This window comes from Notamacropus eugenii, chromosome 4 (assembly GCF_028372415.1).
Source record: "Notamacropus eugenii isolate mMacEug1 chromosome 4, mMacEug1.pri_v2, whole genome shotgun sequence".
Lineage (NCBI taxonomy): Eukaryota > Metazoa > Chordata > Mammalia > Diprotodontia > Macropodidae > Notamacropus > Notamacropus eugenii.
In genome coordinates, this window is record NC_092875.1 from 15575125 (window position 1) to 15596476 (window position 21352).

General features: G+C 43.1%; 1 protein-coding gene across 13 annotated transcripts in view; it reads right to left on the reverse strand.

The window, feature by feature from the left end:
* The window catches only part of MTMR3 (myotubularin related protein 3), a 200919-nt gene that overhangs the window by 68912 nt on the left and 110655 nt on the right, over positions 1 to 21352 (reverse strand). For 7 of the 13 annotated variants that reach the window (XM_072599995.1, XM_072599990.1, XM_072599997.1 and 4 more), the window contains one exon: positions 4402 to 4482. In XM_072599995.1, coding sequence (XP_072456096.1) covers positions 4402 to 4404 — 3 coding nt within the window. In that variant the 5' untranslated portion in view covers positions 4405 to 4482. Of the gene's footprint in view, positions 1 to 4401; positions 4483 to 6345; positions 6444 to 21352 lie in introns of all 13 variants that reach the window. The other 6 variants (XM_072599991.1, XM_072599986.1, XM_072599987.1 and 3 more) reach the window with 1 other exon arrangement.

Consider the following 21352-nt stretch of genomic DNA (forward strand, 5'->3'; position numbering starts at 1 on the left):
TTCCAGGAAGGGAAGAGGCTTGCCCCAAGGTATGCAATGGCTTGGCAACAGCCCAGGTGCTCTCTGTACTACCCCAAGCTGCAGAGAGCAGCCTACAGAGCTTCATCCCAAGGGATGCCCTGACCTGACTGCCTCTGTGCACATGGCCAGGAATACTCACCTTTAAATGGCTGAGAGCAGAAATGAGGCAGAAGGTTAAAAGTTAAAGAGGTCATTTACCCACACACCCTAACTGGCACGGTCACTCCCCTAGGTGATGGATCACATCCAATGGATGTAACCCATGAAGTAGTTGTGCGGAACAATGTCCTAACATAAGAGGAATGACAAAGACTGGGAGGAAAACAACAGTGTCAGTGGCCACTGACAAGCCTAAGCAACTGCAGAGGAGCCTCTGCTCACCTTCGTTAGAAGGCGAGTTCCTCTGAGAACAGTTACTGAGTCAATTTTTTTTTTAATTTGATAAAGGTACCCTAGACAGGGAGCTCCTTGAGGGCAGGGACTGTCTGCCTTTTTTCTCTTTTTTTTTGGATAAATATTTATCTCATCTGCTGACTTACTGCTCTTTGAACACCTAGGAACAGGATGAGGGAGGATGTAATGAAATTACTTGGGTGAACAAATAGGGACAGGACTGGCAGCTGGCCCACACCATGACGGGGGCCCTTGGTGGATCCTCACACAGGTGTGGGTCATAGTGGCGTAGAAGAGAGGAGGCAGCCAGATTCCCCCAGAGTGCTAAGCAATGACATCTGGAAGGGCAGGCTCCTCCACTCATCAGCCAGCAGCTCTCTCTTTCTTTCTTTCCTCTCTGAGCTTGGCCCCACCACCTTACACATGGGTAACCAACAGGTGTGCACTGACTCTAGCTTAGACAAGGAAGAAGCAACGCTCAGAGGCCCTGGAGCTTAGGAGCTGCATTTTTTGGGGGAGACAGTCTGGGGAGTTTAGAGAGAAAAGGGCTGACTTCCACCCTTACTAGTATCCACTGTTTCTGGGGCAAGTGGCCTCTGCTCCCAGGGCCTCAACCTTCTCATGTCTAAAATGAAGAGCCGGCTTCCACGATTCTCCCCAGAGCTGCGCTCTAGAACTGCCGGGCACCTAGATGTGTGCATGCCTTCACCTGGGGCTCTGTGTACACTATCTAGAACACAGAAGGGGCTTAAAATGCTTAGGTTGGTTTTATGCTGGGAGTACCCGTCATCCCTGCCAGTCCTCACAATAGATTCACGTCACATTTTAGCTCCCCTAAAGTCAATTTCAGTTATCTCCACCATCAGCCTACCTTTAAGGAAATAACTTTTTTCCCCCAAAGGACCATGTGAAAGTAGAAGAAAAATAACTTTGCACTGAAAATGCAATGGAAGTATTTTTGTCTAGCTTGCTAGAAAACAGAAAGAAAAAGGAAAAAGAGAGGTGGGAGTGGAGTAGGGAGGGGAGGGTTTTAAAAAACAAAACCCTCCCATTCAGTGAACAAATTAAAGATGAAATCAGCTGATTTCCAACAAGTAGATCCCACTGAAAATCTGTGAGGTAAGGAAAGAACAGGGATTCCACATATGAATCTCCATCACGCCATACAAATCGCAGGAAATCTGTTTTATTTTTAGAATGCTTTCCCTGTATGACTGTACATGTATAATCTATGTCAAATGCTTGCCATCTCAGGGAGGGGGAAAGGAGAGAATTTGGAACTAAAATTTTTAAAAAGCAAATGTTAAAAACGGTTTTACATGAAATTGGGAAAAAAAAGAAAATGTTATTTAAAACAGACTGTTTTGCATACCTTTGCTCACTATAACATCCCAATGACCTTTGTGTAGTGCTGACCGCATTCACTGTTAGGCCCATCTTAGATGTGAGCACACTGAACTTGCTCTGGAAATGGCATGGAGGAGGGCCCAGGTCTCTCATTCTGCAAGCTAAACTCTCTGACCATGACCCCCCCTGTGCCCCTCTACCAACAAGAAGAGAAAAGATCCAGCCTTGAGCCTTACAGAGGTGGCCACCTACTCCCAATCTCAGCACTCTACTGACATCAGAACCACAGCATGCTAAAAGCAAGGGGTCTCCTATAGATCCATCTGCAGATGAAAAACCAGAGTTCCGAAGGAAGGGAAATTACTTTCCCAAGGTCTGTAGACGTGGGGGCTTTGTGCTGGTGGTGTGCTCCTCAGACCACCTCTACTACGTGAAAGAGAAGAGTGAGAGCAGCAGGCTTGGGGTTCAGAGGCCTGGGTTCAAGTTTCCAGCTGTGCAACCACAGGCCAAGCCCTCCCTTAACCTCTCAAAAACTCAGTTTTCTCAGCTGTGAAATGGGATCAGCAGCATGAACAGTACTAATATCAAAGCGGGATGGTGAGCAATGAACAGGCCCTAGAAGCTTGGGACAGAATAGCAGCGGTGGTGCCGCAGCGCACGAGGGAGGGGCTGTGAGCAAAGAGCTTTTGCCTTCTAGTCCACAGTATCCCCCTAAAACACCAGCTGCATTTCATGGCACTTTAAGGCTTGCAAAGAGCTTTACAAAAACGATTCCACCGGGAGAGAGGTGCAGTGTCATCATCCCCATTCTACAGTTGAGAAAACTGATGCACTCCAGGGTAACTGAGGGTCACCTCAGGCAGTGCCTGAGGCCAGATTTGGCCCAGATCTTTCCAACTCCAGGTCCCACACTCTGTGCACTGTGGCAACCTCACCTCCAAAAACAAATACTCAGGTCACCTCTCAGAGCACAGCCCTTTGCTCCTACAAAATGCTGCCACTCTGAGTGCCAAGGTTGCACTGTACTGCCCCCATCTAACAACATGGCAATTGTGTGACAATGTTTTTATGGAGAAAGGCTACCCCAAAAACCAGTCATGTAAAATTCAGACGGGGGGGAATGAGATACATGCCTCAGTATCACAGGGCCCTCCTTCAAAGATGTCCTCATCTATTACCTCTATCGCCTCCAAAAGGGAGTCTCTCCCCTCCTGGGGATCTCTCATCCACTTCCCACAGGCTACACTCAAAGCTATCGTATCAACTCATCATGTATATTGGAAAAATATCATGCCAATAGAAGTTACCCAATGTCTTCCCTCCTCCTCTCCTTCAGTACCTACTCTACTGCACTACTAACTTAAATGAAGTAGCATTCTAAAAACACATTTGTCCTCATGTCCCTAATGAACCTTGAAATGAACCTGGTTCGTCTGGTTCCCTCCCTGTGCACCAGAATGAAGCAGCTGGGCTCCAGCGGCTGCATGGGAGCCTGACAGCCAGAAGTTGGGCTGTCAGAGAAGGCTAGTCCTGGTGAACATTCCATCTCCAGCTTCCCATCACAAGGGGAATCTATACACTTAGCTGGTAATGACTGGAAAAAGCTTTCAGAGTTGGGAGAAGGGGAAAAGAGACAGAAGGAATGAACTGAACATCACTTATGAAGTGCTGAGCACCATACCATGGACTGGGGATACAGCGACAAAGGCAAAGAAAGTCCTTGCCTTGGAAGAGCTTGTGTTGTGCCAGACAGGAGACCAGAGAGGTGATGCCCGGGGTGAAGGTTCCAGGGCTTAGGAGGAGAGGCAGGGGAACTGGCGTGCTCATGACTTCTGTCCTGGGGAGTAGGAACAGAGGAGAAGGAGCAGAGCAGGAAGCTCCAGCCTCTGAGAGTGCTGGTGAGGTGGGGGGGGGAAGACAGTAAAGCATGGCTAGGTCTGCCTCTTAGGCAGGCCCCAATCAGGAGAGAACAGGAGAATGCTTAGGTATATGAAGGGTGACGAAGGGTTATTTCCTTCAAGGAAGGAAGGTACCTACGCAGAAACTATGAAGATCAAAGAGAAATTCTTTCCATCTGACAAAAACAAAAACAACTAGCTCATCACTAATATGCAGCTTTATCTAGTTAAAAGGTGCTTTCCTCACCACGGAGCCTCAAGGTTCTCCTGCTGCACTTTCAGGGACTAGTCTGATCACTATAATAATAAAAATAGTTAGTGTGCATGTAACTTGAAGGGCGGCTAAGTGCTTTACCTCATCTGACCCTGACAGCATCCCTGCTCGTTATTATCCCCACTGTACAGATGAGGAGACTGAGGCTGGAAAAGGTTCAGTGCTAGTTAAGAAGAAGCCCGGTAAATCTGGGCGATACCACCAGACCAGCAGGTTCAAGGCTTCTGGGCTTTCACTGAACAACACAGCCTCCAACCATAAAGCCGATGACTCTTTCTGGACAAGGAAGGTTACTTCTACCTCTAAATCCTATACTCCTGAGAAGAGGCCAGAAGCAGGTGAAGGTTAGGTTCAAGAAAATGAGGTTATTTTCTTAACAACATGGTTTAATTTTGACTCTAGAGTTCAGATGAATTACAAGGCTCTGTTGGAGTCCAGCCTTTTTACTTGGTGACTACTTCTGCTTACCATGACAGGAAGCCCAAGTTAGGAGGAGGATCCTCGGCCTAGCAGCAGATGGCAAGGTTCTTCTTCCTGTCCCAGTGAAATCTAGAGAAAAGAAACAAAGGAAAAATGGTCACTGGTGTTTTTCAGTTGATAACTTACTTTAAGTCTATGGATTGAGTGAGCTAACTAAAACCAATCAGAAAAAGGTTAGCTGGCTAATTCCTACTCTATGGATACATAAACCCAATAATTCACTTTTAAAAATCTCACTCATCTCGCCCTATTCCTGAGCAAACAATGTAAGAGTCTCTTACACTGAGGAGTTAAAATCAGTCTGATTATGCTGAAACAAGATTGTCTCCTAGACAGAAGATTGTTTTGTGGTTCACATTATAAACCAAGTGATACTCAGAAAAACAAAAACCAGCAGAAAGCAAAAGCTGTGGACATAAAAACGAACTAGAAAAGATTCCCTGTAGCTCACAAGTGATTAGCTGACTCTGGAAAATGTCATGCACTCCTCATTTAAAAGTAGAAGATAACTCTATCTGGTGAACACTATGCCCTTGGTTTAAAAAGTGCATCATGATCAATTTTCAAGTATAACATTTTTCTTACCTATTAACAGCTATAAAGTATTATGTATCTTACCAAATCAAGCCAACAGTTTTCCTATTTTACTATGTGTACAGAATTGTGGAAAATATGGAGTATTTAAAGAGAATTTCCATTCTAGGCAAGGAGAACGGCTAGCCTGGGTATCCACTGAGAGAGTACATTCCAAGCCTAGGCCTCAAGTCCGTTTAAGTACAGACAGATACAAAGATGATACTGCTGAGAAGCAGATGCTAAGTATGCTTAGGTACAGATAATAACTGGACAGCAGTGAGAGAGAAAATGATCACTGCTGCCTTAAGGAGTTTGATTTCACAGAGGACAGCTGAGCAGGACCTAGATAGAGAAGAAGGCAACACCTAGAGGTGTTCAAGGCCAGGGCAAAGGGATGAGCAGAGTAAAGTAAAGGACAAGAATGGGCTATGGAAGTTGAAGAGGACAAAGAGTTCAATCTGCCTAGAATGCAGGATTTAGGCAGGACAATTGTGAGACAAAAGGTTGGAAAGATAGACTAGGGCCTGAGAGTGCAAAGTCTGGAATTCTCAGACATGGTCTAGGAGGCGATGGGGGAAGTCACTTAAGATATTGAACATGAGAGTAAATAAAGGAGTATTTTAAGAGGACTGTTCTGGTATAATGACTCCCCTACTCAGTAAACTCCAGTGGCTCCCTATTGCCTCTAGGACCAAACACAAAATCCTCTGACATTCAAAGCCTTCTGTAACCTGGCCCCTTCCTACCTTTCCAGTCTTCTTACACCTTATTCTCTACCAGGTACTCTGATCCAGTGATACTGACACAAACAAGACACTATATCTACTGGCTCTGGGAATTTTCACTGCTGTCCTCCATGTCTGGTATACTCTCCTCCCTCTTTTCCAGTACTGACCTCCCTGGATTCCTTTAAGTACCAATTAAAATTCCACCTTCTACAAAAAGTCTTCCCCAAATCCTCTTAATTCCAGGGCTTTCCCTCTGTTAATGATCTCCCATTTATCTTACATATGGCTTGCTTTATATATGGTTTTCCTTTTGTCTCCTCCATTAAATTGTCAGCTTCTTGAGGACATGGATTGTCTCTTTTTGTATCCCCAGTGCTTAGCACACTGCCTGGCACACAGAAGGTGCTTGATAAATGTTTACTGACTGACTGGCAGCCTGTGCAGAGACTGGATCGGGGGGCCAGTTAGGAAGTTACTGCAAAATTCTAGGGAGCAAGGGGATTTCCAGCAAATAATCCTAGTGACTGACTGCATATAGGGACAGAAAGAGGAAAGAATCAGAAAGTTCAAAAGCAGAGGAGATGACAATGATGACAACAATGGGGTAGGCAGGGAGATGGAACCTCACCTCTCTTTGGCAGAGTCAAAAGTACATGGTGATTAATTTTGGTTCTGGCTGCTGTCTTTCCTTTGCTGCTGCTGGGAGTCAATGTGCGTACTGTTTTCCTTCAAATTTCAGTGAGTGTTATTTTATGGAAAGGAGGAAGAAAAGGAACTCTCAGTTTTTTTCAATTTATTTAAATTTGATTTGATTTAGATTCTCATTCTCTCCCTCCCACTTCCTCCTCCTCTAAAGAGAAAGAAAAAAAAACCCATTGCAAACATGTATAAGCAAAAGAAAATTTTGCACTAGCCATATCCCCCCCAAAATCTGCAAATCTGTACTCTAAGTCATCACCTCTCTATTAGGAGATGTGCAACATGTTTCATCTTGAGCCTCTAGAATTGTGGGTGGCCATGACTACGAGAAGGAGGCAGCTATGTGGCACAGTGGAGAGAGCTCTGACCCTGGAGTTAGGAAGACCTAAGTTCAAATCCAACCTCAGATACTTATTAGCTGTGTGATCCTGATCAAGTCATTTAACTTCTGTTTGCCTTAATCCACTGCAGGAGGAAATGGCAAACCAATCCATTATCTTTGCCAAGAAAAGCCCAAGGACAACACGGTCCACAGGATCACAGAGTCAGATGTGACTGAACAGCAACGTTGCTCTGATAGGAGCTCCTAAGTCTTTTGAAATTCTTTGTCTTGATATTTTTGTTACTGTATAAATCTCCTGGTTCTGCTCACTTTATTCTACCAGTTCATACAAATCTTCCCAGGTTTCTCTGAAGCCATCTCCTTCATTATTTCTTATAGTACAGCAGTAAGCCATCACATTCTTAGACCACAACTTGTTTAGTCACTGCCCTCAGTAAGGGCAGTGAGCACCCTCTCAATTTTCAATTTGTTGCCACCACAAAAAGAGCTACTATCAATACACACACACGCGCGCGCGCACACACACACATTTTCTATATGGGTCCTTTTTCTCTTTCTCCAATCTCTTTGAGGCACAGCCCTGATACTGGTGTCTTACCAAGTATTTATTACTAATCTGGGCCAAGTGCACACTGCTCTCAAGTGGAAGGCTGAGATTTGATGAGATTGAGTCAATGAGACTTATATGCCATTTGGCAAAAAATAACATTTCTTTTAAAAGACTACAATACAGAATGAATTAATGAAACCGGCTCTTCAAGGTCCCCCCCAGTTTCCTATCATCTCCCAGGTTTGCCTTCCTACCAATCCACATAGAGGCATAGGCTAGCAGATGACAAAATCCAACCACAGCGTTTTCTGGGCTCCCCTCCATTCGGCAGGCAAAGCCCTGACCACCACATCCTAGTCACACAACCCTGTAAGGTAAGTGACAGAAGTATCATTATGGCCATTTTACAGATGAGAATGCCAAAGCTCTGAAGTCAGTGACTCTCCTATAATCACAGAAGCAATAAATGTCTGAAGCGAGATTCCAACTCCAGGCTCAAGTTCACATTCTTTGCCTTTCCATGGGAAGAAGTGTTAAAAAATTTTTTTTACAATAAATATGTGCACAACATATATGAAACAGATTGAATTAGGCAATTCTGGATAATTGTTTCTCAGCATACATTTCAGCAATCTCATTTCAGAGGTAAATCTGATATTCTGACATGTGCAAAGCACTACCTAACCATAATCCTTGTACCTATCTATCCATTCACTCCATGGGTTCCACATTGCCTCCAGGATCCAATCTAAAACCACATACTGGACTGGTCTCCTACTTTTCCAGTCTTCTTGCACCTTATTCTCCCTCACATACACCACAATCCAGTAACACCCGCCTTGCTGCTGGTTCTCAAACCTAACACTCCAACAGCTGACTCCAAGCATGCCCAGATGATCCCCCCTCCTCTCCCTCTCCTGGGCTTCCTTCAAGTCTGTCTCAGCTAAAAGCTCACCTTCTGCAAGAAGCCTCTACTGGATCCCCTTCCTGCTCAGACTTTCCCTCAGTTGATTATCTCCAGCTTATCCCGTCTAGGGCTGTTTGTACGTCTGCTCACACAGTTTGTACAGAGTTGTCTCCTCCATTAGACTATAAGCTCCCTAAGAGCAGGGGCTCACTTTTGCCTTTCTCTGCATCCCCCACACTTAGTATAGTGCCTGGCATGCACTAGGTGCTTTATAAATGTTGACTGACAGTGCTAGATATCACAAGAAAAATAGTAGTAAGTCCCAACTTCCCGGAGTCTGGTAGAGTCCACAATAAGGTCGACAAAATTCTCAAAGGCATATTATGATAAGCATATGAGGCAAGTATGTTAAGAGATTAAATTAAAGGAGAGTGTCACAAAGAAAGTGAGATCTGGACCAGTCTTCGAAAGGCAAAGACTGGATGGTGGGGTGAGTCTTCTCCACTGTCCCACCCGGCATCCCCAGTCCCTCACTTCTCTTCCATCTCATCCTAATGACTTTCCCTGCTCCCTACCGACAGCCCTTGATCTTCTCCTTCCTCGTTACAACCTAATGGCCTCTTACCCTGCTGATCACCCTCATCTCCTTGATACTGTCTCCTCTTTGTTCACTCCTACCTGTATGACTACCCTTTCTCAGTCTCTTTGCTGGATCTTCATCCAGGTCATGCCACTTAACTTTGGGTGGCCCACAGGGATCTAACCTGGGCTCTCTTCTCTTCTCTCTTTATACCATACAACTGGGTAATCTTATCAGTTCCCATGGATTTAATGATCGTGTCAATGTGGAAGACTTTTTTTTTTTGACAAGTCAACAAGCATTTCTTTATTCAGTGAACATTATGAAAATATAACGAACATTTCATCTATGGTTTTATCCAGGTCATTGATAAGAATGTTAAAGTGCACAGGACCAAGCACAGATCACTGAATTCATTCTATATGCCACAAATCAACAACATGTTCTAACTTCTTTTCTGGCCTTAAAATTCTATTTTTTATCTTCCAGTATTCTGTGTTCTAATATCTTTTCCGGTTCTAAATCCCTTGGAACTAAGAAAATAAAGACAACACTATATTGTAAGTGCCAAAGAGGTGGTAGGCAGTGAGGGGAATCAATGGATTCCTGGGCCTGGAGTCAGGAAGACCTGAGTTCAAATCCAGCCTCAGACACCTACCAGTTGGGTGACCCTGCACAAGTCACCCAACCTCTGTTTGTCTTAATCCATTGGAGAAGGAAATGGCAAACCATTCCACTATCTTTGCCAAGAAAATCCCATGAACAGTATGGTCCACGGGGTTAATGTAGAAAACTCTTAGATGTATTCATCTAGTGCTAACCTCTCTCTTGACCCATTGGCTCTTGGGGCAGCATTTAGCACAGATCCTGGTATGTAGTAGGCACTTAATAAACGTTTATTGACTGACTGATTTTCAACTCAACATGCCCCAAACTGAACTCATTCTTTCTCCTCTGACCTTCCCTTCTCCCTAACTCCCCTTTTACTCTCAGGGGCACTGCCATCCTCCCAGTCACACCTGCCCTTGTAGCTTCAGTGACATTCTTGTCCTCACTGAATCTCACCACCTGCTCTGATGCCCAATCAGTCAAGTCTTGTAGGTTTTACCTTGTACAGCTCTAGTCTATGTCCTCTTCCCCACTCTGATGCTGCGCCTCACTACATCACACCTGGTCTACCACAAGGAGCCTGCTGGTCAGTCTCCCTTCCTCAAGTCTCTCTCCACTCCAGCCCATCCCACAGTCTAACATCAGAGTGACATACCTAAAGCACAGCTCTGACTGTGTTTACCCCATTTTCAATAAACTCCGGTGGTTCCCTGATGCCTCCAGGATCAAATATACAATCTTCTCTTGTATTTGATCCTAGATGTGACAGGGAGCCACAGGAGTTTACTGAGGATGTGTTTGAGACATGTTCTGACCTCTGTTTTAGGAAAATCACTTTGACAGTTAAGTGGAGGAGGGTCTATTATGGAGAGAGTCAAAATACGTCAATGAACCACAATTATAACGCTAACTCTAAATAAAATTCAAGCATGCTGCCAATGCCGAGGAGAGTGAAAGAAAATGTCATCTAAAATGTGACAGAATCTGTACATTATGACAAAACCTAGATTCAAATGGGAAGAAAGTCTTAGCAGCATTTGCCATAACAGTAGTGACTGACATGTTTTTTCAAAGTGGTGGACAACAGCAGATCATTCATATTTATAAGATTAAAGCATTTAATCCTAAAAATTCTCTTAATAAACATCCAGACCAATTCTCTCATCTTACAGTTCAGGAATTTGAGGTAGAGAAAACATCAATGGGAAAGGTGATGGTATACATGTACTGTGCTATAAAAGCCAATGGCATCAATAAACCTATTGTTTAAGTTGCTGGGCTCACAGCTATGGGCAGGAGATGTATTCGTAACCAAAGAGAAAGGGAGCCCATTGCAAAAGGTTAAGAGAGAACTTCTGATTAAAATAATCTGAAATCTTTCTGCAAAGATAACATTAATTCACCTAGGATAAGAAGGAAAAGTGGCTGAATTGGAAAACAATCTTTGTATCAAATTTCCCAATAAGAGTTTGGTGTTCAACATATGCAAACAATTAACATATATAAGACTAATAGCTATCCTCCCACCCCCAAAATAGTCAAAGGATATGGATAAGATATGGATAGTGCTCAAAAGAAGAACTGCAAACTATTGGTTGGTTGGTTGTTATCCCTCCTTCTCAAAGAGGACCAAAATGACATCACCATGATAAAGTGAACTTTCACTGTGTCTGACTGTGGTTGATCAGACCAATACAAGCTTGGAAGGCTCTACCACAAGGTTAGGCACAGATAGTCCATGTGAATATTTGGGGTGGTTACTTCAAATTTGCACATCTTGCGTTTACCCTGTGCTGTCACAATTCTGCTTTGCTCATAGAGCACAGCCCCTTTTCCGATGTGGGCCCTCCACACTTAGCAGTCCTGTGTCAGTGTCTCCCATGTCCCACAATCAAATCCAAAGTTCTTGAGAGAGACTTTGAGAGTGTCCTTGGTCACTTCTTCTGACCACCATGTGATCACCTGCCCCATGCAAGTTCCCCATAAAACAGTCTTTTTGGCAAGTGTGTATTTTGCATTCAAACAACATGGCCAGCCCATTGGACTTGCACTCTCTGGAGCATAGTTTGAATACTTGGCTGTTCAGTTCAAGCAAGGATCTCAGTGCCTGGTACATTATGGTGCCAGATGATCTTCAGAATCTTCCTAAGACAGTTCAAATGGAAACGGTTCAGTTTCCTGGCATGGTGCTGGTAGACTGTGTATGTTTCACAGGCATACAACAATGAGGTCAGCACAATGGTTCTGCAGACTTTCAGTCTAATACCTCTTCACTCCCAAACCTCTCTTCAGAGCCTCCCAAACACTGAGCTAGGTGTGCGTCAACTTCACTGTCAATGGGTACAACCCTGGAAAGTACACTACCAAGTTAAGTGAACTTACCCACAGCACTCAAAACTTCTCCATTTGTTGTAACCAACAGTTCCACATACGGATGGTGTGGTGGTGGCTGATGCAGCACCTGTGTTTCTTGGTGTTGATTATTAGGCCAAAATTAGCACAGGTAGCAGAGAATTGGTCTACACTTTGTTGCATCTCAGCTTCAGAGGTTGCATTGAGTGTTCAATCACCTGCAAACAGAAAATCATGGACCAACCCTCCCTCCACTTTGGTCTTGGCTTGTAGCCTTTTCAAATTGAAGAATTTACCATCAGTGTGGTAGCTGACCTTGATGCCGTGTTCATCCTCACTGAAAGCATTTGACAACATGGCTGAAAATATCATGCTAAAAAGCATGGAAGCAAGCATGCAGCCCTGTTTTACTTCATAAATGACTGGGAAGGCATGAGAGCTTTGTCCACTATCCAGAACCTGGGCAAACATGCCATCATGAAATTGATCTACAGTACTGATGAACTTCTCCAGGCAACCAAATTTTGACATAATTTTCCATAAGCCCTCATGCCTAACCATGTCAAAGACCTTGGTCAGATCCACAGACATTGTGTACAGACCTCTGTTCTTCTCCTGGCATTTCTCCTGGAGTTATCAGGCAGCAAACACCATATTAACTATTTCTCAGCCCATTCTGAAGCCACACTGGTTCTCAGGTATATGACCATCTCCCAGGTGAAGGATCAGCCTATAAAGGAGGACTCTAGCAAGAATCTTGCCAGCAATGACTTAGAGAGAGACTGCTCTGTGACTGTCACAGGACAATCTATTCCCTTTACCTTTACCTTTACAGAGATGGACAATGGAGGCATCCTTCAACTCGTGGGGAATAACCTCCTCTTGTCATATAATCTGGAATATTATATATTATAATCTACCTTGTAAATCTCAGCTGGAACAGAATCAGTACCAGGTGCTTTGCCACATGAAAGAAGCCAAATGGCCCTCAAAACTTCTTCTTCAGTTGGAAGTTTATCTAAAGAGGGACTGACTTCAACCTGGAGTAAACAATCAATGGCCTCAGCATTGATGATGGTCTGTTGAGAACACTGTGGAAGTGTTCAGCCCATCTCTCTAGGATCATGTCCTTACCACTAATCAGTGTGGCTCCATCAGCACTGAGTAGTTGTGATGCACCATAGGTTTTTTGGTCCATAAATAGCTTTCAGGGAATCATAAAATCTCTTTGGATTGTTACTATCAGCATAAATTTTATCTGCCTTCTTACTGAGCCAGGAATCCTGCATCTCTCTAAGCTTTGCTTGTACTTTACTTTTGATGGAATTAAACGCTGCCTTCTTAGAGGTGGATGACCTATCCTGCTGGTAAATCCTGTGGAGTTGTCATTTTTTCATTTAGGAACTTCTGGATTTCCCTATCATTTTCATCAAACCAGTCTTGGTGTTTGCAAGTGTTCTGACTCAGATGAACAAATCCAGTGTTGTACACCAAATCTCTGAAAGCTGCCCACTGCTTTTCTGCTCCACTGTTGCCAACTGTGCGTACGGTGTGTTCAGAGAGAGGACCAGTATCTTTGGTGTGATGGCTGCTGGGCCCTTTTGGGGGCTCTTTCCACCTTGGGTATCTGCCTGTTCCATCCAGCTCTCACCTGTGGCTCCAAGAAGCTGCAGCACGCGCAGTGGCCACAACTCAGTAAACCGTTTCGGCAGATGGACCAAACCAGATTGAGGGTAACCAAGGGGTCTCAAACCCACTGGTGAGTTAGGAGGGTGTCTACCCCAAGCATGTGAAGACTTCCCCCAGTGAAATGGGAGGATGAGAACAATTTGTTCCAACGGCCATGAAGGCAGCTGAAGCAGGCAAAATGGAGCGGTTAAAGTTTGGTTGGACACTGAAGACACCAAGGTCATTCACTGCAAACTATTAACCACAGGAAAGAATGTTCCAACTCACTAATAATAAGAAAAATGTAAATCAAAACAATCCTGAGGTTTCACTCTGCAGATAAACAAAGATGACAAAAATTGCAATTGTCAAAGTTTCAAGGGGTGTGGGATGACAGGCATTAATGCACTGGTGAAGCTGTGAACTAGCACAACCATTTTGGAATCAATTTGTAATTATACAAATAAAGTGACTAAAATGCCCATACCCTCTGACCTAGAGATTCAATTACTGGGCTTATACCCCCAAGGAAGCAACTGATAAGAACATCACCACATCGAGTACACAAATACTGAGAGCAGTACTTTTTGTGATAGCTCAGGACTGGAAACAAAGTCAATGCCCACTGACCGGGGAATGGCTAAACAAACCATGGTACGTAAATGTAAAGGAATATGACTGAACTGTAAGAAATGATACGTGTGGTTAATACAGAGGAAAGAAAGGTTAAAAAAAAAGGATAGAAAGGTCGACATGAACCGATGCAGGGTGAAGTCTCCAGAGCCAAGGAAACAATGTCTACAGTTGACTAAATGGAAATGGAAAGAACCCCCCCACACATACACACACAAAATTATAAAGGTGATGCATGAATTGAACGAAGAGATACGAGAGAACGCCCCCAAACCCTCTCCTCATGGAGGTGGGAGGTCTACAGACGTCACACACCAAACATGCTTTCAGGCTTTCTCAATGCACTGATCAGCGCACTGAGTTTTTACTCTTTCTCTTTTTTGGTCTTCAAAAAAGTACTCTGTTATTTGGACTGATGGATTCTAGAAGGGGGAGGGACCCTGGGATAAGCTCTGAGGCTATAAAAACAAAAGACATCCACAAAAACTTCTTTTAACAAAAGAAAAGGTGCAGAAAATGAAATCATCAAAATGAACAAGAGCTGCCAGGGTTGAAAAATGCATCAGCCAGAGGCTAAGAGGATGACAAGCTTCTTGAGGGGAACCAGTGAAGATGCTGCTCTTACAGTCCAGATCCTTCAAAGACTCACAAAACAGCGCAAATGGTACGGCCATCCTCAGACACGATTCTGATATACTCTGGCAGCCCATCCTCTGCAGGACTAATTCTCTCCTACATACTTCATTAAAAAAAGCTCACAGGTTGACTTCTTTAACCTAGTCTTTCTTCCTAAACAAAGAAAAGCCTGCCTGAGTCCAACAACTGGGCTGTATAGGCTTCTGGCAGATAGATGTCTAATGAGGCATCAGTCCCCTGGGGGTCTAATAATACATTTATATCAAGCTGCACCTTGCAGAAAGCCTCTGTTCTGCAAGCATCATTGCATCTGCACCTCAGAAAGCAATTCACTCAGCATTCCAGGTCAAGCTTTGTGGGAGAAAGGGCTCTGGGGTGAGCAGAGCAGCCTCTGCCCAGCATCTCACTAGCCCAGGAAGAGCTCCAGTGACCTCCTTAACCACTCTGAGGACACTAATCCCACTATGGCTCAACTCCCAAGGCGATTATGAATACAAGGGACAATGTATACAAAGCAGTTTGAAAATTATAAAGCAATAAACAAATGGTGACTATAAGTATTACAAATGTATGTGGAAATAGGAAATTTGGTCTATGGGTTAAACAACAGAATTAGAGAACTCAAAATCTTAGGGAACCAGGAGACTGGGAGTGACTGCAGAGGCATTTTCAGAGATAGCCCAGCCTCAAGAACGCCTGCCACCAATCATCTTTTGCTCGCATACACACATATGTGAGAATCTCATTATGGTTTTTAACAATCCTGTCAAGAAATCCTTCCCTATAACTAAATCAATGTCTGGCTTCCTCTCCCCTGGTCTCTAGCACATCTCAGGCACTCGATATATGCTTCCTGGGTGACTGACTAGTGCTACAATCGTAAGCCATTTCTTTTATTATTAGGAGAGATGAACAAATGGTCACCAATTATTTTTGCAATTATTCATTCATTCATTCAGGCCCATTCTTGTTGAACATAAAGCGCAGGTACAAATCCAACAAACACCAGAACAAACAATGACGATTCTCTTTTGAAAAAGTCACATACCTGGATCGGCCCACCATGTTCTATGTCTCCTGCAATTGATGAATTACGTCAAACAAACTTATTGCTGTTCAGCAGTATCCAATTCTTCATGACCCCATTTGGGATTTTCATGGCAGAGACACTGAAGTATTTGCCATTTCTGTCTCTGGCTCATTTTACAGATGAGGAAACTGAAGCGAATAGAGTAAAGTGACTTGCTCAGGGTCACACAGCTAGGAAGTGTCTGAGGAAGTCTCAAATCTTCCTGACTCTAGGCCCATGATCTATCCATTGTACCACCTAGCTGCCCCTCAAACAAACTAAATATGGGTAAATTTTAGGTTTAAAAAAAATCTTCAAAGTTTCTCTCCAGAAAAGATTTGAATCACAAAAAGCCCTCAGTATTCAAGGGTAACACAGCACTATTTGGCAAACAGAATAGGTTACTGCTTCTCGCTGGCGAAGATCAAACCAACACCTAGAGGAACTTCCTGCCAAAGTGGTTGCCTGAACAAAGACAGTCAGTCCAAATTTGCTAAGCACGTACTCTGTGCTAAAGCGCTGGACCGTTGTGTTTCATTCTAGAAGAGGACCAAAAGGACAGCACAATGTCAGAGTCAAGTTACAATGCATCTGACTGTGGCTAAGCAAACCAACACAAACTCAGAATGCTCTACCACAGGCTGGGCACCAACAGTCCATGTGAACATTTGGGGTGGATTCTCTAAATTGTGCGTTGTGCACTTCTTTTGAGCTACTTCAATTCTATAAGATTTCTGCAAAACTCTGTGCTAAAGCACTAGGAATACAAAGAAAGGCAAAAGACAGCTCCTGCCTTCAAGAAACTCACAATCTAACAATGAGAAAACATTCAAACAAAAGAGATGGGATACATTAGAAATAATGAAGAGAGGGGAAAAGCCCTGGCATCAGAAGGGAATGGGGAAGGCATCCTTTATGGGAGGAAGGGGAGCCAATAGGTGGAGATGAGGCAGGTGGGACATCCAGAAGAAAATGCCCCGTGTTAGATGGAATGTTTTTTGTATGAAATAGCAATGTCTGTATCAATGGACTGCAGTTAATCCTGAAGAAATCTAAAGCATGTACCAGACTAAATAATGAACAAAAAGTCTAAAGAGAAACCAAGGTGTGAATTCTCTTGTTCAAGAAATACGGAAAAAGTCAGCCAGAAGCCCACAGGCAATCAGAAAGAAGGCCACCAGAAAGGCCAGGGTCAATGTGGGCCAATAGTCATTTAGGGTGGTAAGAGGCACTGATGACCTGTACCCTGCATGGTGTGTCAGGAAGCAACAAAAGCATCAGGCCTTCCAAAAAGCCCCCCCAAAGGACACCCTGGATCTAAGAAATGCTCAGACTCCCAGAGGCTCTACTCAGAGGATCCCAGCACTCTGTCCTGAGACAGCCTAAAAACCCTGAATCTCAAATATGCAGGGGGAATCTAACCCTAGGAGGGGAAAGTTGATGTAGTGAAGAGAGCACAGAAACCCAGGGGACCAAGGATAAGAACAAGAACCTAGCCACGGCACAAAGCCCTCAGTCTAGCTACTGTATAAATCAATCAACGGCAACGTCAATATGAAAAAATGACAGTAAACTTAGGTACTCCCCCACAAAACTCAACCTAGAGAGAGTAAACTCTCTTAACTGCAGGCAGAGAATCAAGGAAAAATTGAATTTTGCACAAGAATACATTAATACCTCAAAGAAAAGAAGCAAGAGATTAAAACAGGAAAAGCAAAAATTCTGGAGGAAAGAAGTGGAAAAAGACTTAACTAGCTTAGAACAGAAAGTGATTAAGTCTTACCCAAACAATGGGGTCCCTGAAATAGAGCAAACAGTAATCAACGATTCCATATCAGAACAAAATCAAAAGATGGAAAAAAAGTAGAATATAAAACATCTGATATAAAAAACTGACCTGGAAAATAGGTCAAGAAGAGACTACATAAAAATCACTCAACTAAATGAAAAACATGGTTTTCTTCAAAAAAAAAAAAAAAGTTGGAGAGACAGTAATGCACTGTTGGTGGAGTTGTGAACAGGTCCAACTATTCTGGAGACCAATTTGGAGCTCTAAAACTACACATACCTTTTGACCCAGCAACACCACTACTAGATCTGCATCTCAAAGAGATTAAAGAAAAAGTACAAAAATATTTATAGCAGCTTTTTTTTGGAGTGGCAAAGAACTGGAAAACTGAGACTTTGCCCATCAGCTGGGGAACACTGTAAAAGCTGTCATGATGTGTGACTTTGATGACACTATTGTCCTACAAGAAATGACCAGCAGGACGGTTTCAGAAAACAGGAAAGAGCTACATGAACTGACACAAAACGAAATGAGCAGAAGCCAGAGAACATCGCTCACAGTAACAGCAACACTGCAGGATTAACTGTGAATGGCTTAGTCATTCTGATCAATAAAATGATCCAAAACAATTCCAAAGGATTCATGGTAAAAAGCAATATCCATTTGCAAAGAGAGAACTGATGGAGTCAGAACAGACTGAAGCACACTTCTGTTTACTGATCGTTCTTGTTTTTATGTCTTCTTTTGCAACATGACTAATACAGAAAGATGTTTTACATGACTTCGCATGTATAATCGCTGTCATATCACTTGTCTTTTAAAGGGGTGAGGGAGGAGAGACAGAAAATTTAGAACTCAAAATTTAAAAAAATAAATATTAAAAATTTTTTCATGTAATTGGGAAATAAAAATTTAACAACACAAAGTTTACAATTTTTTTTTAAAAAGGAAAAAAGAAAAACCAAAGAACTCAGATCAAGGCAATAAAACTAACCATGTTTCCAGAGGAAAAGCATATTGTTCACTTCCTGAGAGGGGAAGGGCTCATGATGGTACAGAATGAAACAGGTATTTTGGGACATTACCATGGTGTGAACAAAGCTGTGACTATGATTATTTACTAAAAGAATGACTTTTTTTTTAAAGAAAGCATTTAATGAAGGGTGAGGGAGTAAGTTCTAAATTTTAAAAATAAATTAAAATTTAAAAAATCTATACCTCTACAGTATATCCTGCAGGCTAATAATACTGACACCAACGTACACTCAGTCAATAAGAGAGATACATTCCAAGACCCTTACTTTTCTTACTCTAACAATTTTAGCTGAAATAAAGTAGCTGCCAATGTATTCATAATCTTTGACCTTGGGGATCCCAGTATGGGAAATATGTCCCAAGAAAGTAAAAAACGTGAAAGGTTTCAGATATACCAAAGTATTTTTAGTAGGACTTTGTATGGTAGTAAAAGCTGTAAACAAAGTGGGTGCCTATCGACTAGGGTCTAGTCACACAAGCAGTGGTATAGGAATATAATACAACGGCACTCCAGGATCATGGGAGCATCAGCTGAAGTGAAAGAGACCACACAGGTCATTTAGTTCAACCTTCTTATTTTACAAATGAGGAACTAAAGGCCAAGAGAAGATTATAACTAATAACAGTCTGAAGTGTGATGTGAACTCAGCTTTCCTGGCTCAAAATCCAACAATTTATTCCTGATACCAGGTTGAATATTGATTCAAATGCACTGTAACAAGAGGAAGGAGGGAGAAAGAGAGGAAAGAGGGGAAGAGGAAGGAAGGGTGTGGGAGGGAGAGAGAGAAAAAGATTTAGAGAATCAAGGGAAGACTTCTATGAACTGATGGAAAGTGAAGCGAGCAGAACCAAGACAATATGCACAATGACCATAGCAACATGTATGAAAACAATACTGGAAGAGGACCTATCTTTGACTAACTGGAATGGATAACCTCCTCATAAGCAAGAAGTTGGTGAAATATCTCCTTCCTTTCCAGAGAAGCTAAGAGGATACAGGACAGAATATTAATGATGCTGCCGGACTCCGCTGCTCCATTAATCAGTTTTGCTTCACAATCTCTCTAATTACAAGGAAGGATTCGATGCACAGAGAATTTTAGAATATGACTGGTATGAAAGTAAAAGGCAGCAACATGATTTTATTTAACGAGGTAACCAGGTTCGATGATCTCTTCTACTTAAGAGCTCTATAATTCCTTATTAGTGATGGAAGACGTTAACGTCTGATTTCACTACACTAGACAAATTTTCAAGATAAGTTAATGAAAGAAAGGTCCTAAAGGAAAAGTCAGGCAGAGAATAATGCTTATAAAGTCATTCAAATAGCTATCTAGGAATGGTCTAGGAATGAGCCCTTCTAAATACGAGGAGTTTCTAGTTTAGTTAATCTGCAACTATTTATCAATTATCTACTCTGCATGTGAGGCATAAATGGCTGAGGCTTTATACTCTTGTGTGTTCGCCCTTCCCTGCCGAAGAAGACCATGCCATCAGAGAAATAATGACATGACTTGCACTTGACTTTGTTCTGAGTGAGGGAGGGCTGTGCAGGTCACCAGCCTCACTTCTCCTCCACAGCCATATTAATCCAGTGACCAGATATTCATCAGGATGACTGGAGATGACCCAGGATGAGGCAGTTGGGGTTAAGTGACTTGCCCAAGATCATACAGCTAGTGAGTGTCAAGTGTCTGAGGTGAGATTTGAACTCAGGTCCTCCTGACTCCTGCAGTGGTGCTCTATCCACTGCACCACCTAGCTGCCCCTGAGGTTTTATACTCTACCCTTAATTTTAAAGAATTTTGATAAAAATTCCTTTTTAAAATGTGCAATCTATTTCCCTTGCATTAAATAATGATGGTATACATATGTACAAATATATATGTAGATAAAGATATAATGACTTAGAACACAAAGTATTTTTGATACTAATATCATACTAATTTGAGGGGAAGAATCTAACTTGATATGCTATATATACAGCTGTAGTAGAAAGAAAACTATGTGGACTAAGGAAGAACTAGGTTTGAGTTGTAGTTCTAATACTTACTAGTTGTGCAATCATAAGCCTAGCTCTTCTGACTTCAGTTTCTTTATGTGCAAAATGGGGGGTTAATACCTACCTCACAGGGTTCTACAAGAAAGAAAACACTTTTAAGATCTTATAGTGTCATATACATCTGGGCTATAATTACCATCAAAACAACCATACAAGGTTGTATTTTCATCCCTATTTTCCATGTTAAAAAAGGTGCTGGGGCGGAGCCAAGATGGCGGAGTAGAAAGACGCACATACGCTACCTCCGAACCCACTGCCCATAAAATATCTGTAAAAAAAAGAACCACGGCAAATTCTGGAGCAGCAGAAGTTACAGAACAATGGAGTGGAGGAGATTTCTGCTCCAGAGAGACTGAAAACCTCTCACAAAAGGTCCCTCGTGCCCCGGACCTGGAGCAGAGCCCAACCCTGCCTCAGCGGCGCAGCGTGGAAAGGAGCGGATCCAAGCAGGCTTCAGGGACAGAATCTCCAGCGGCCACGTGGGTCCCCCACCCACAGGTGAGGTCTCTTCGGCGGGTCGAGAGGGGTGTGGGGTGCCCCCATAACTCAGGTCCCCTCGGGAGGCAGCGGCGGAGGCGGGAGCAGACCAGGGCTCCCCAAGCAGGCAGGAGCCTGGATCCATTGTTGAAGGTCTCTGCATAAACCCCCTGAGGGAACTGAGCCTGAGAGGCGGCCCTGCCCCCACCTGAGCACCTGAACTTAA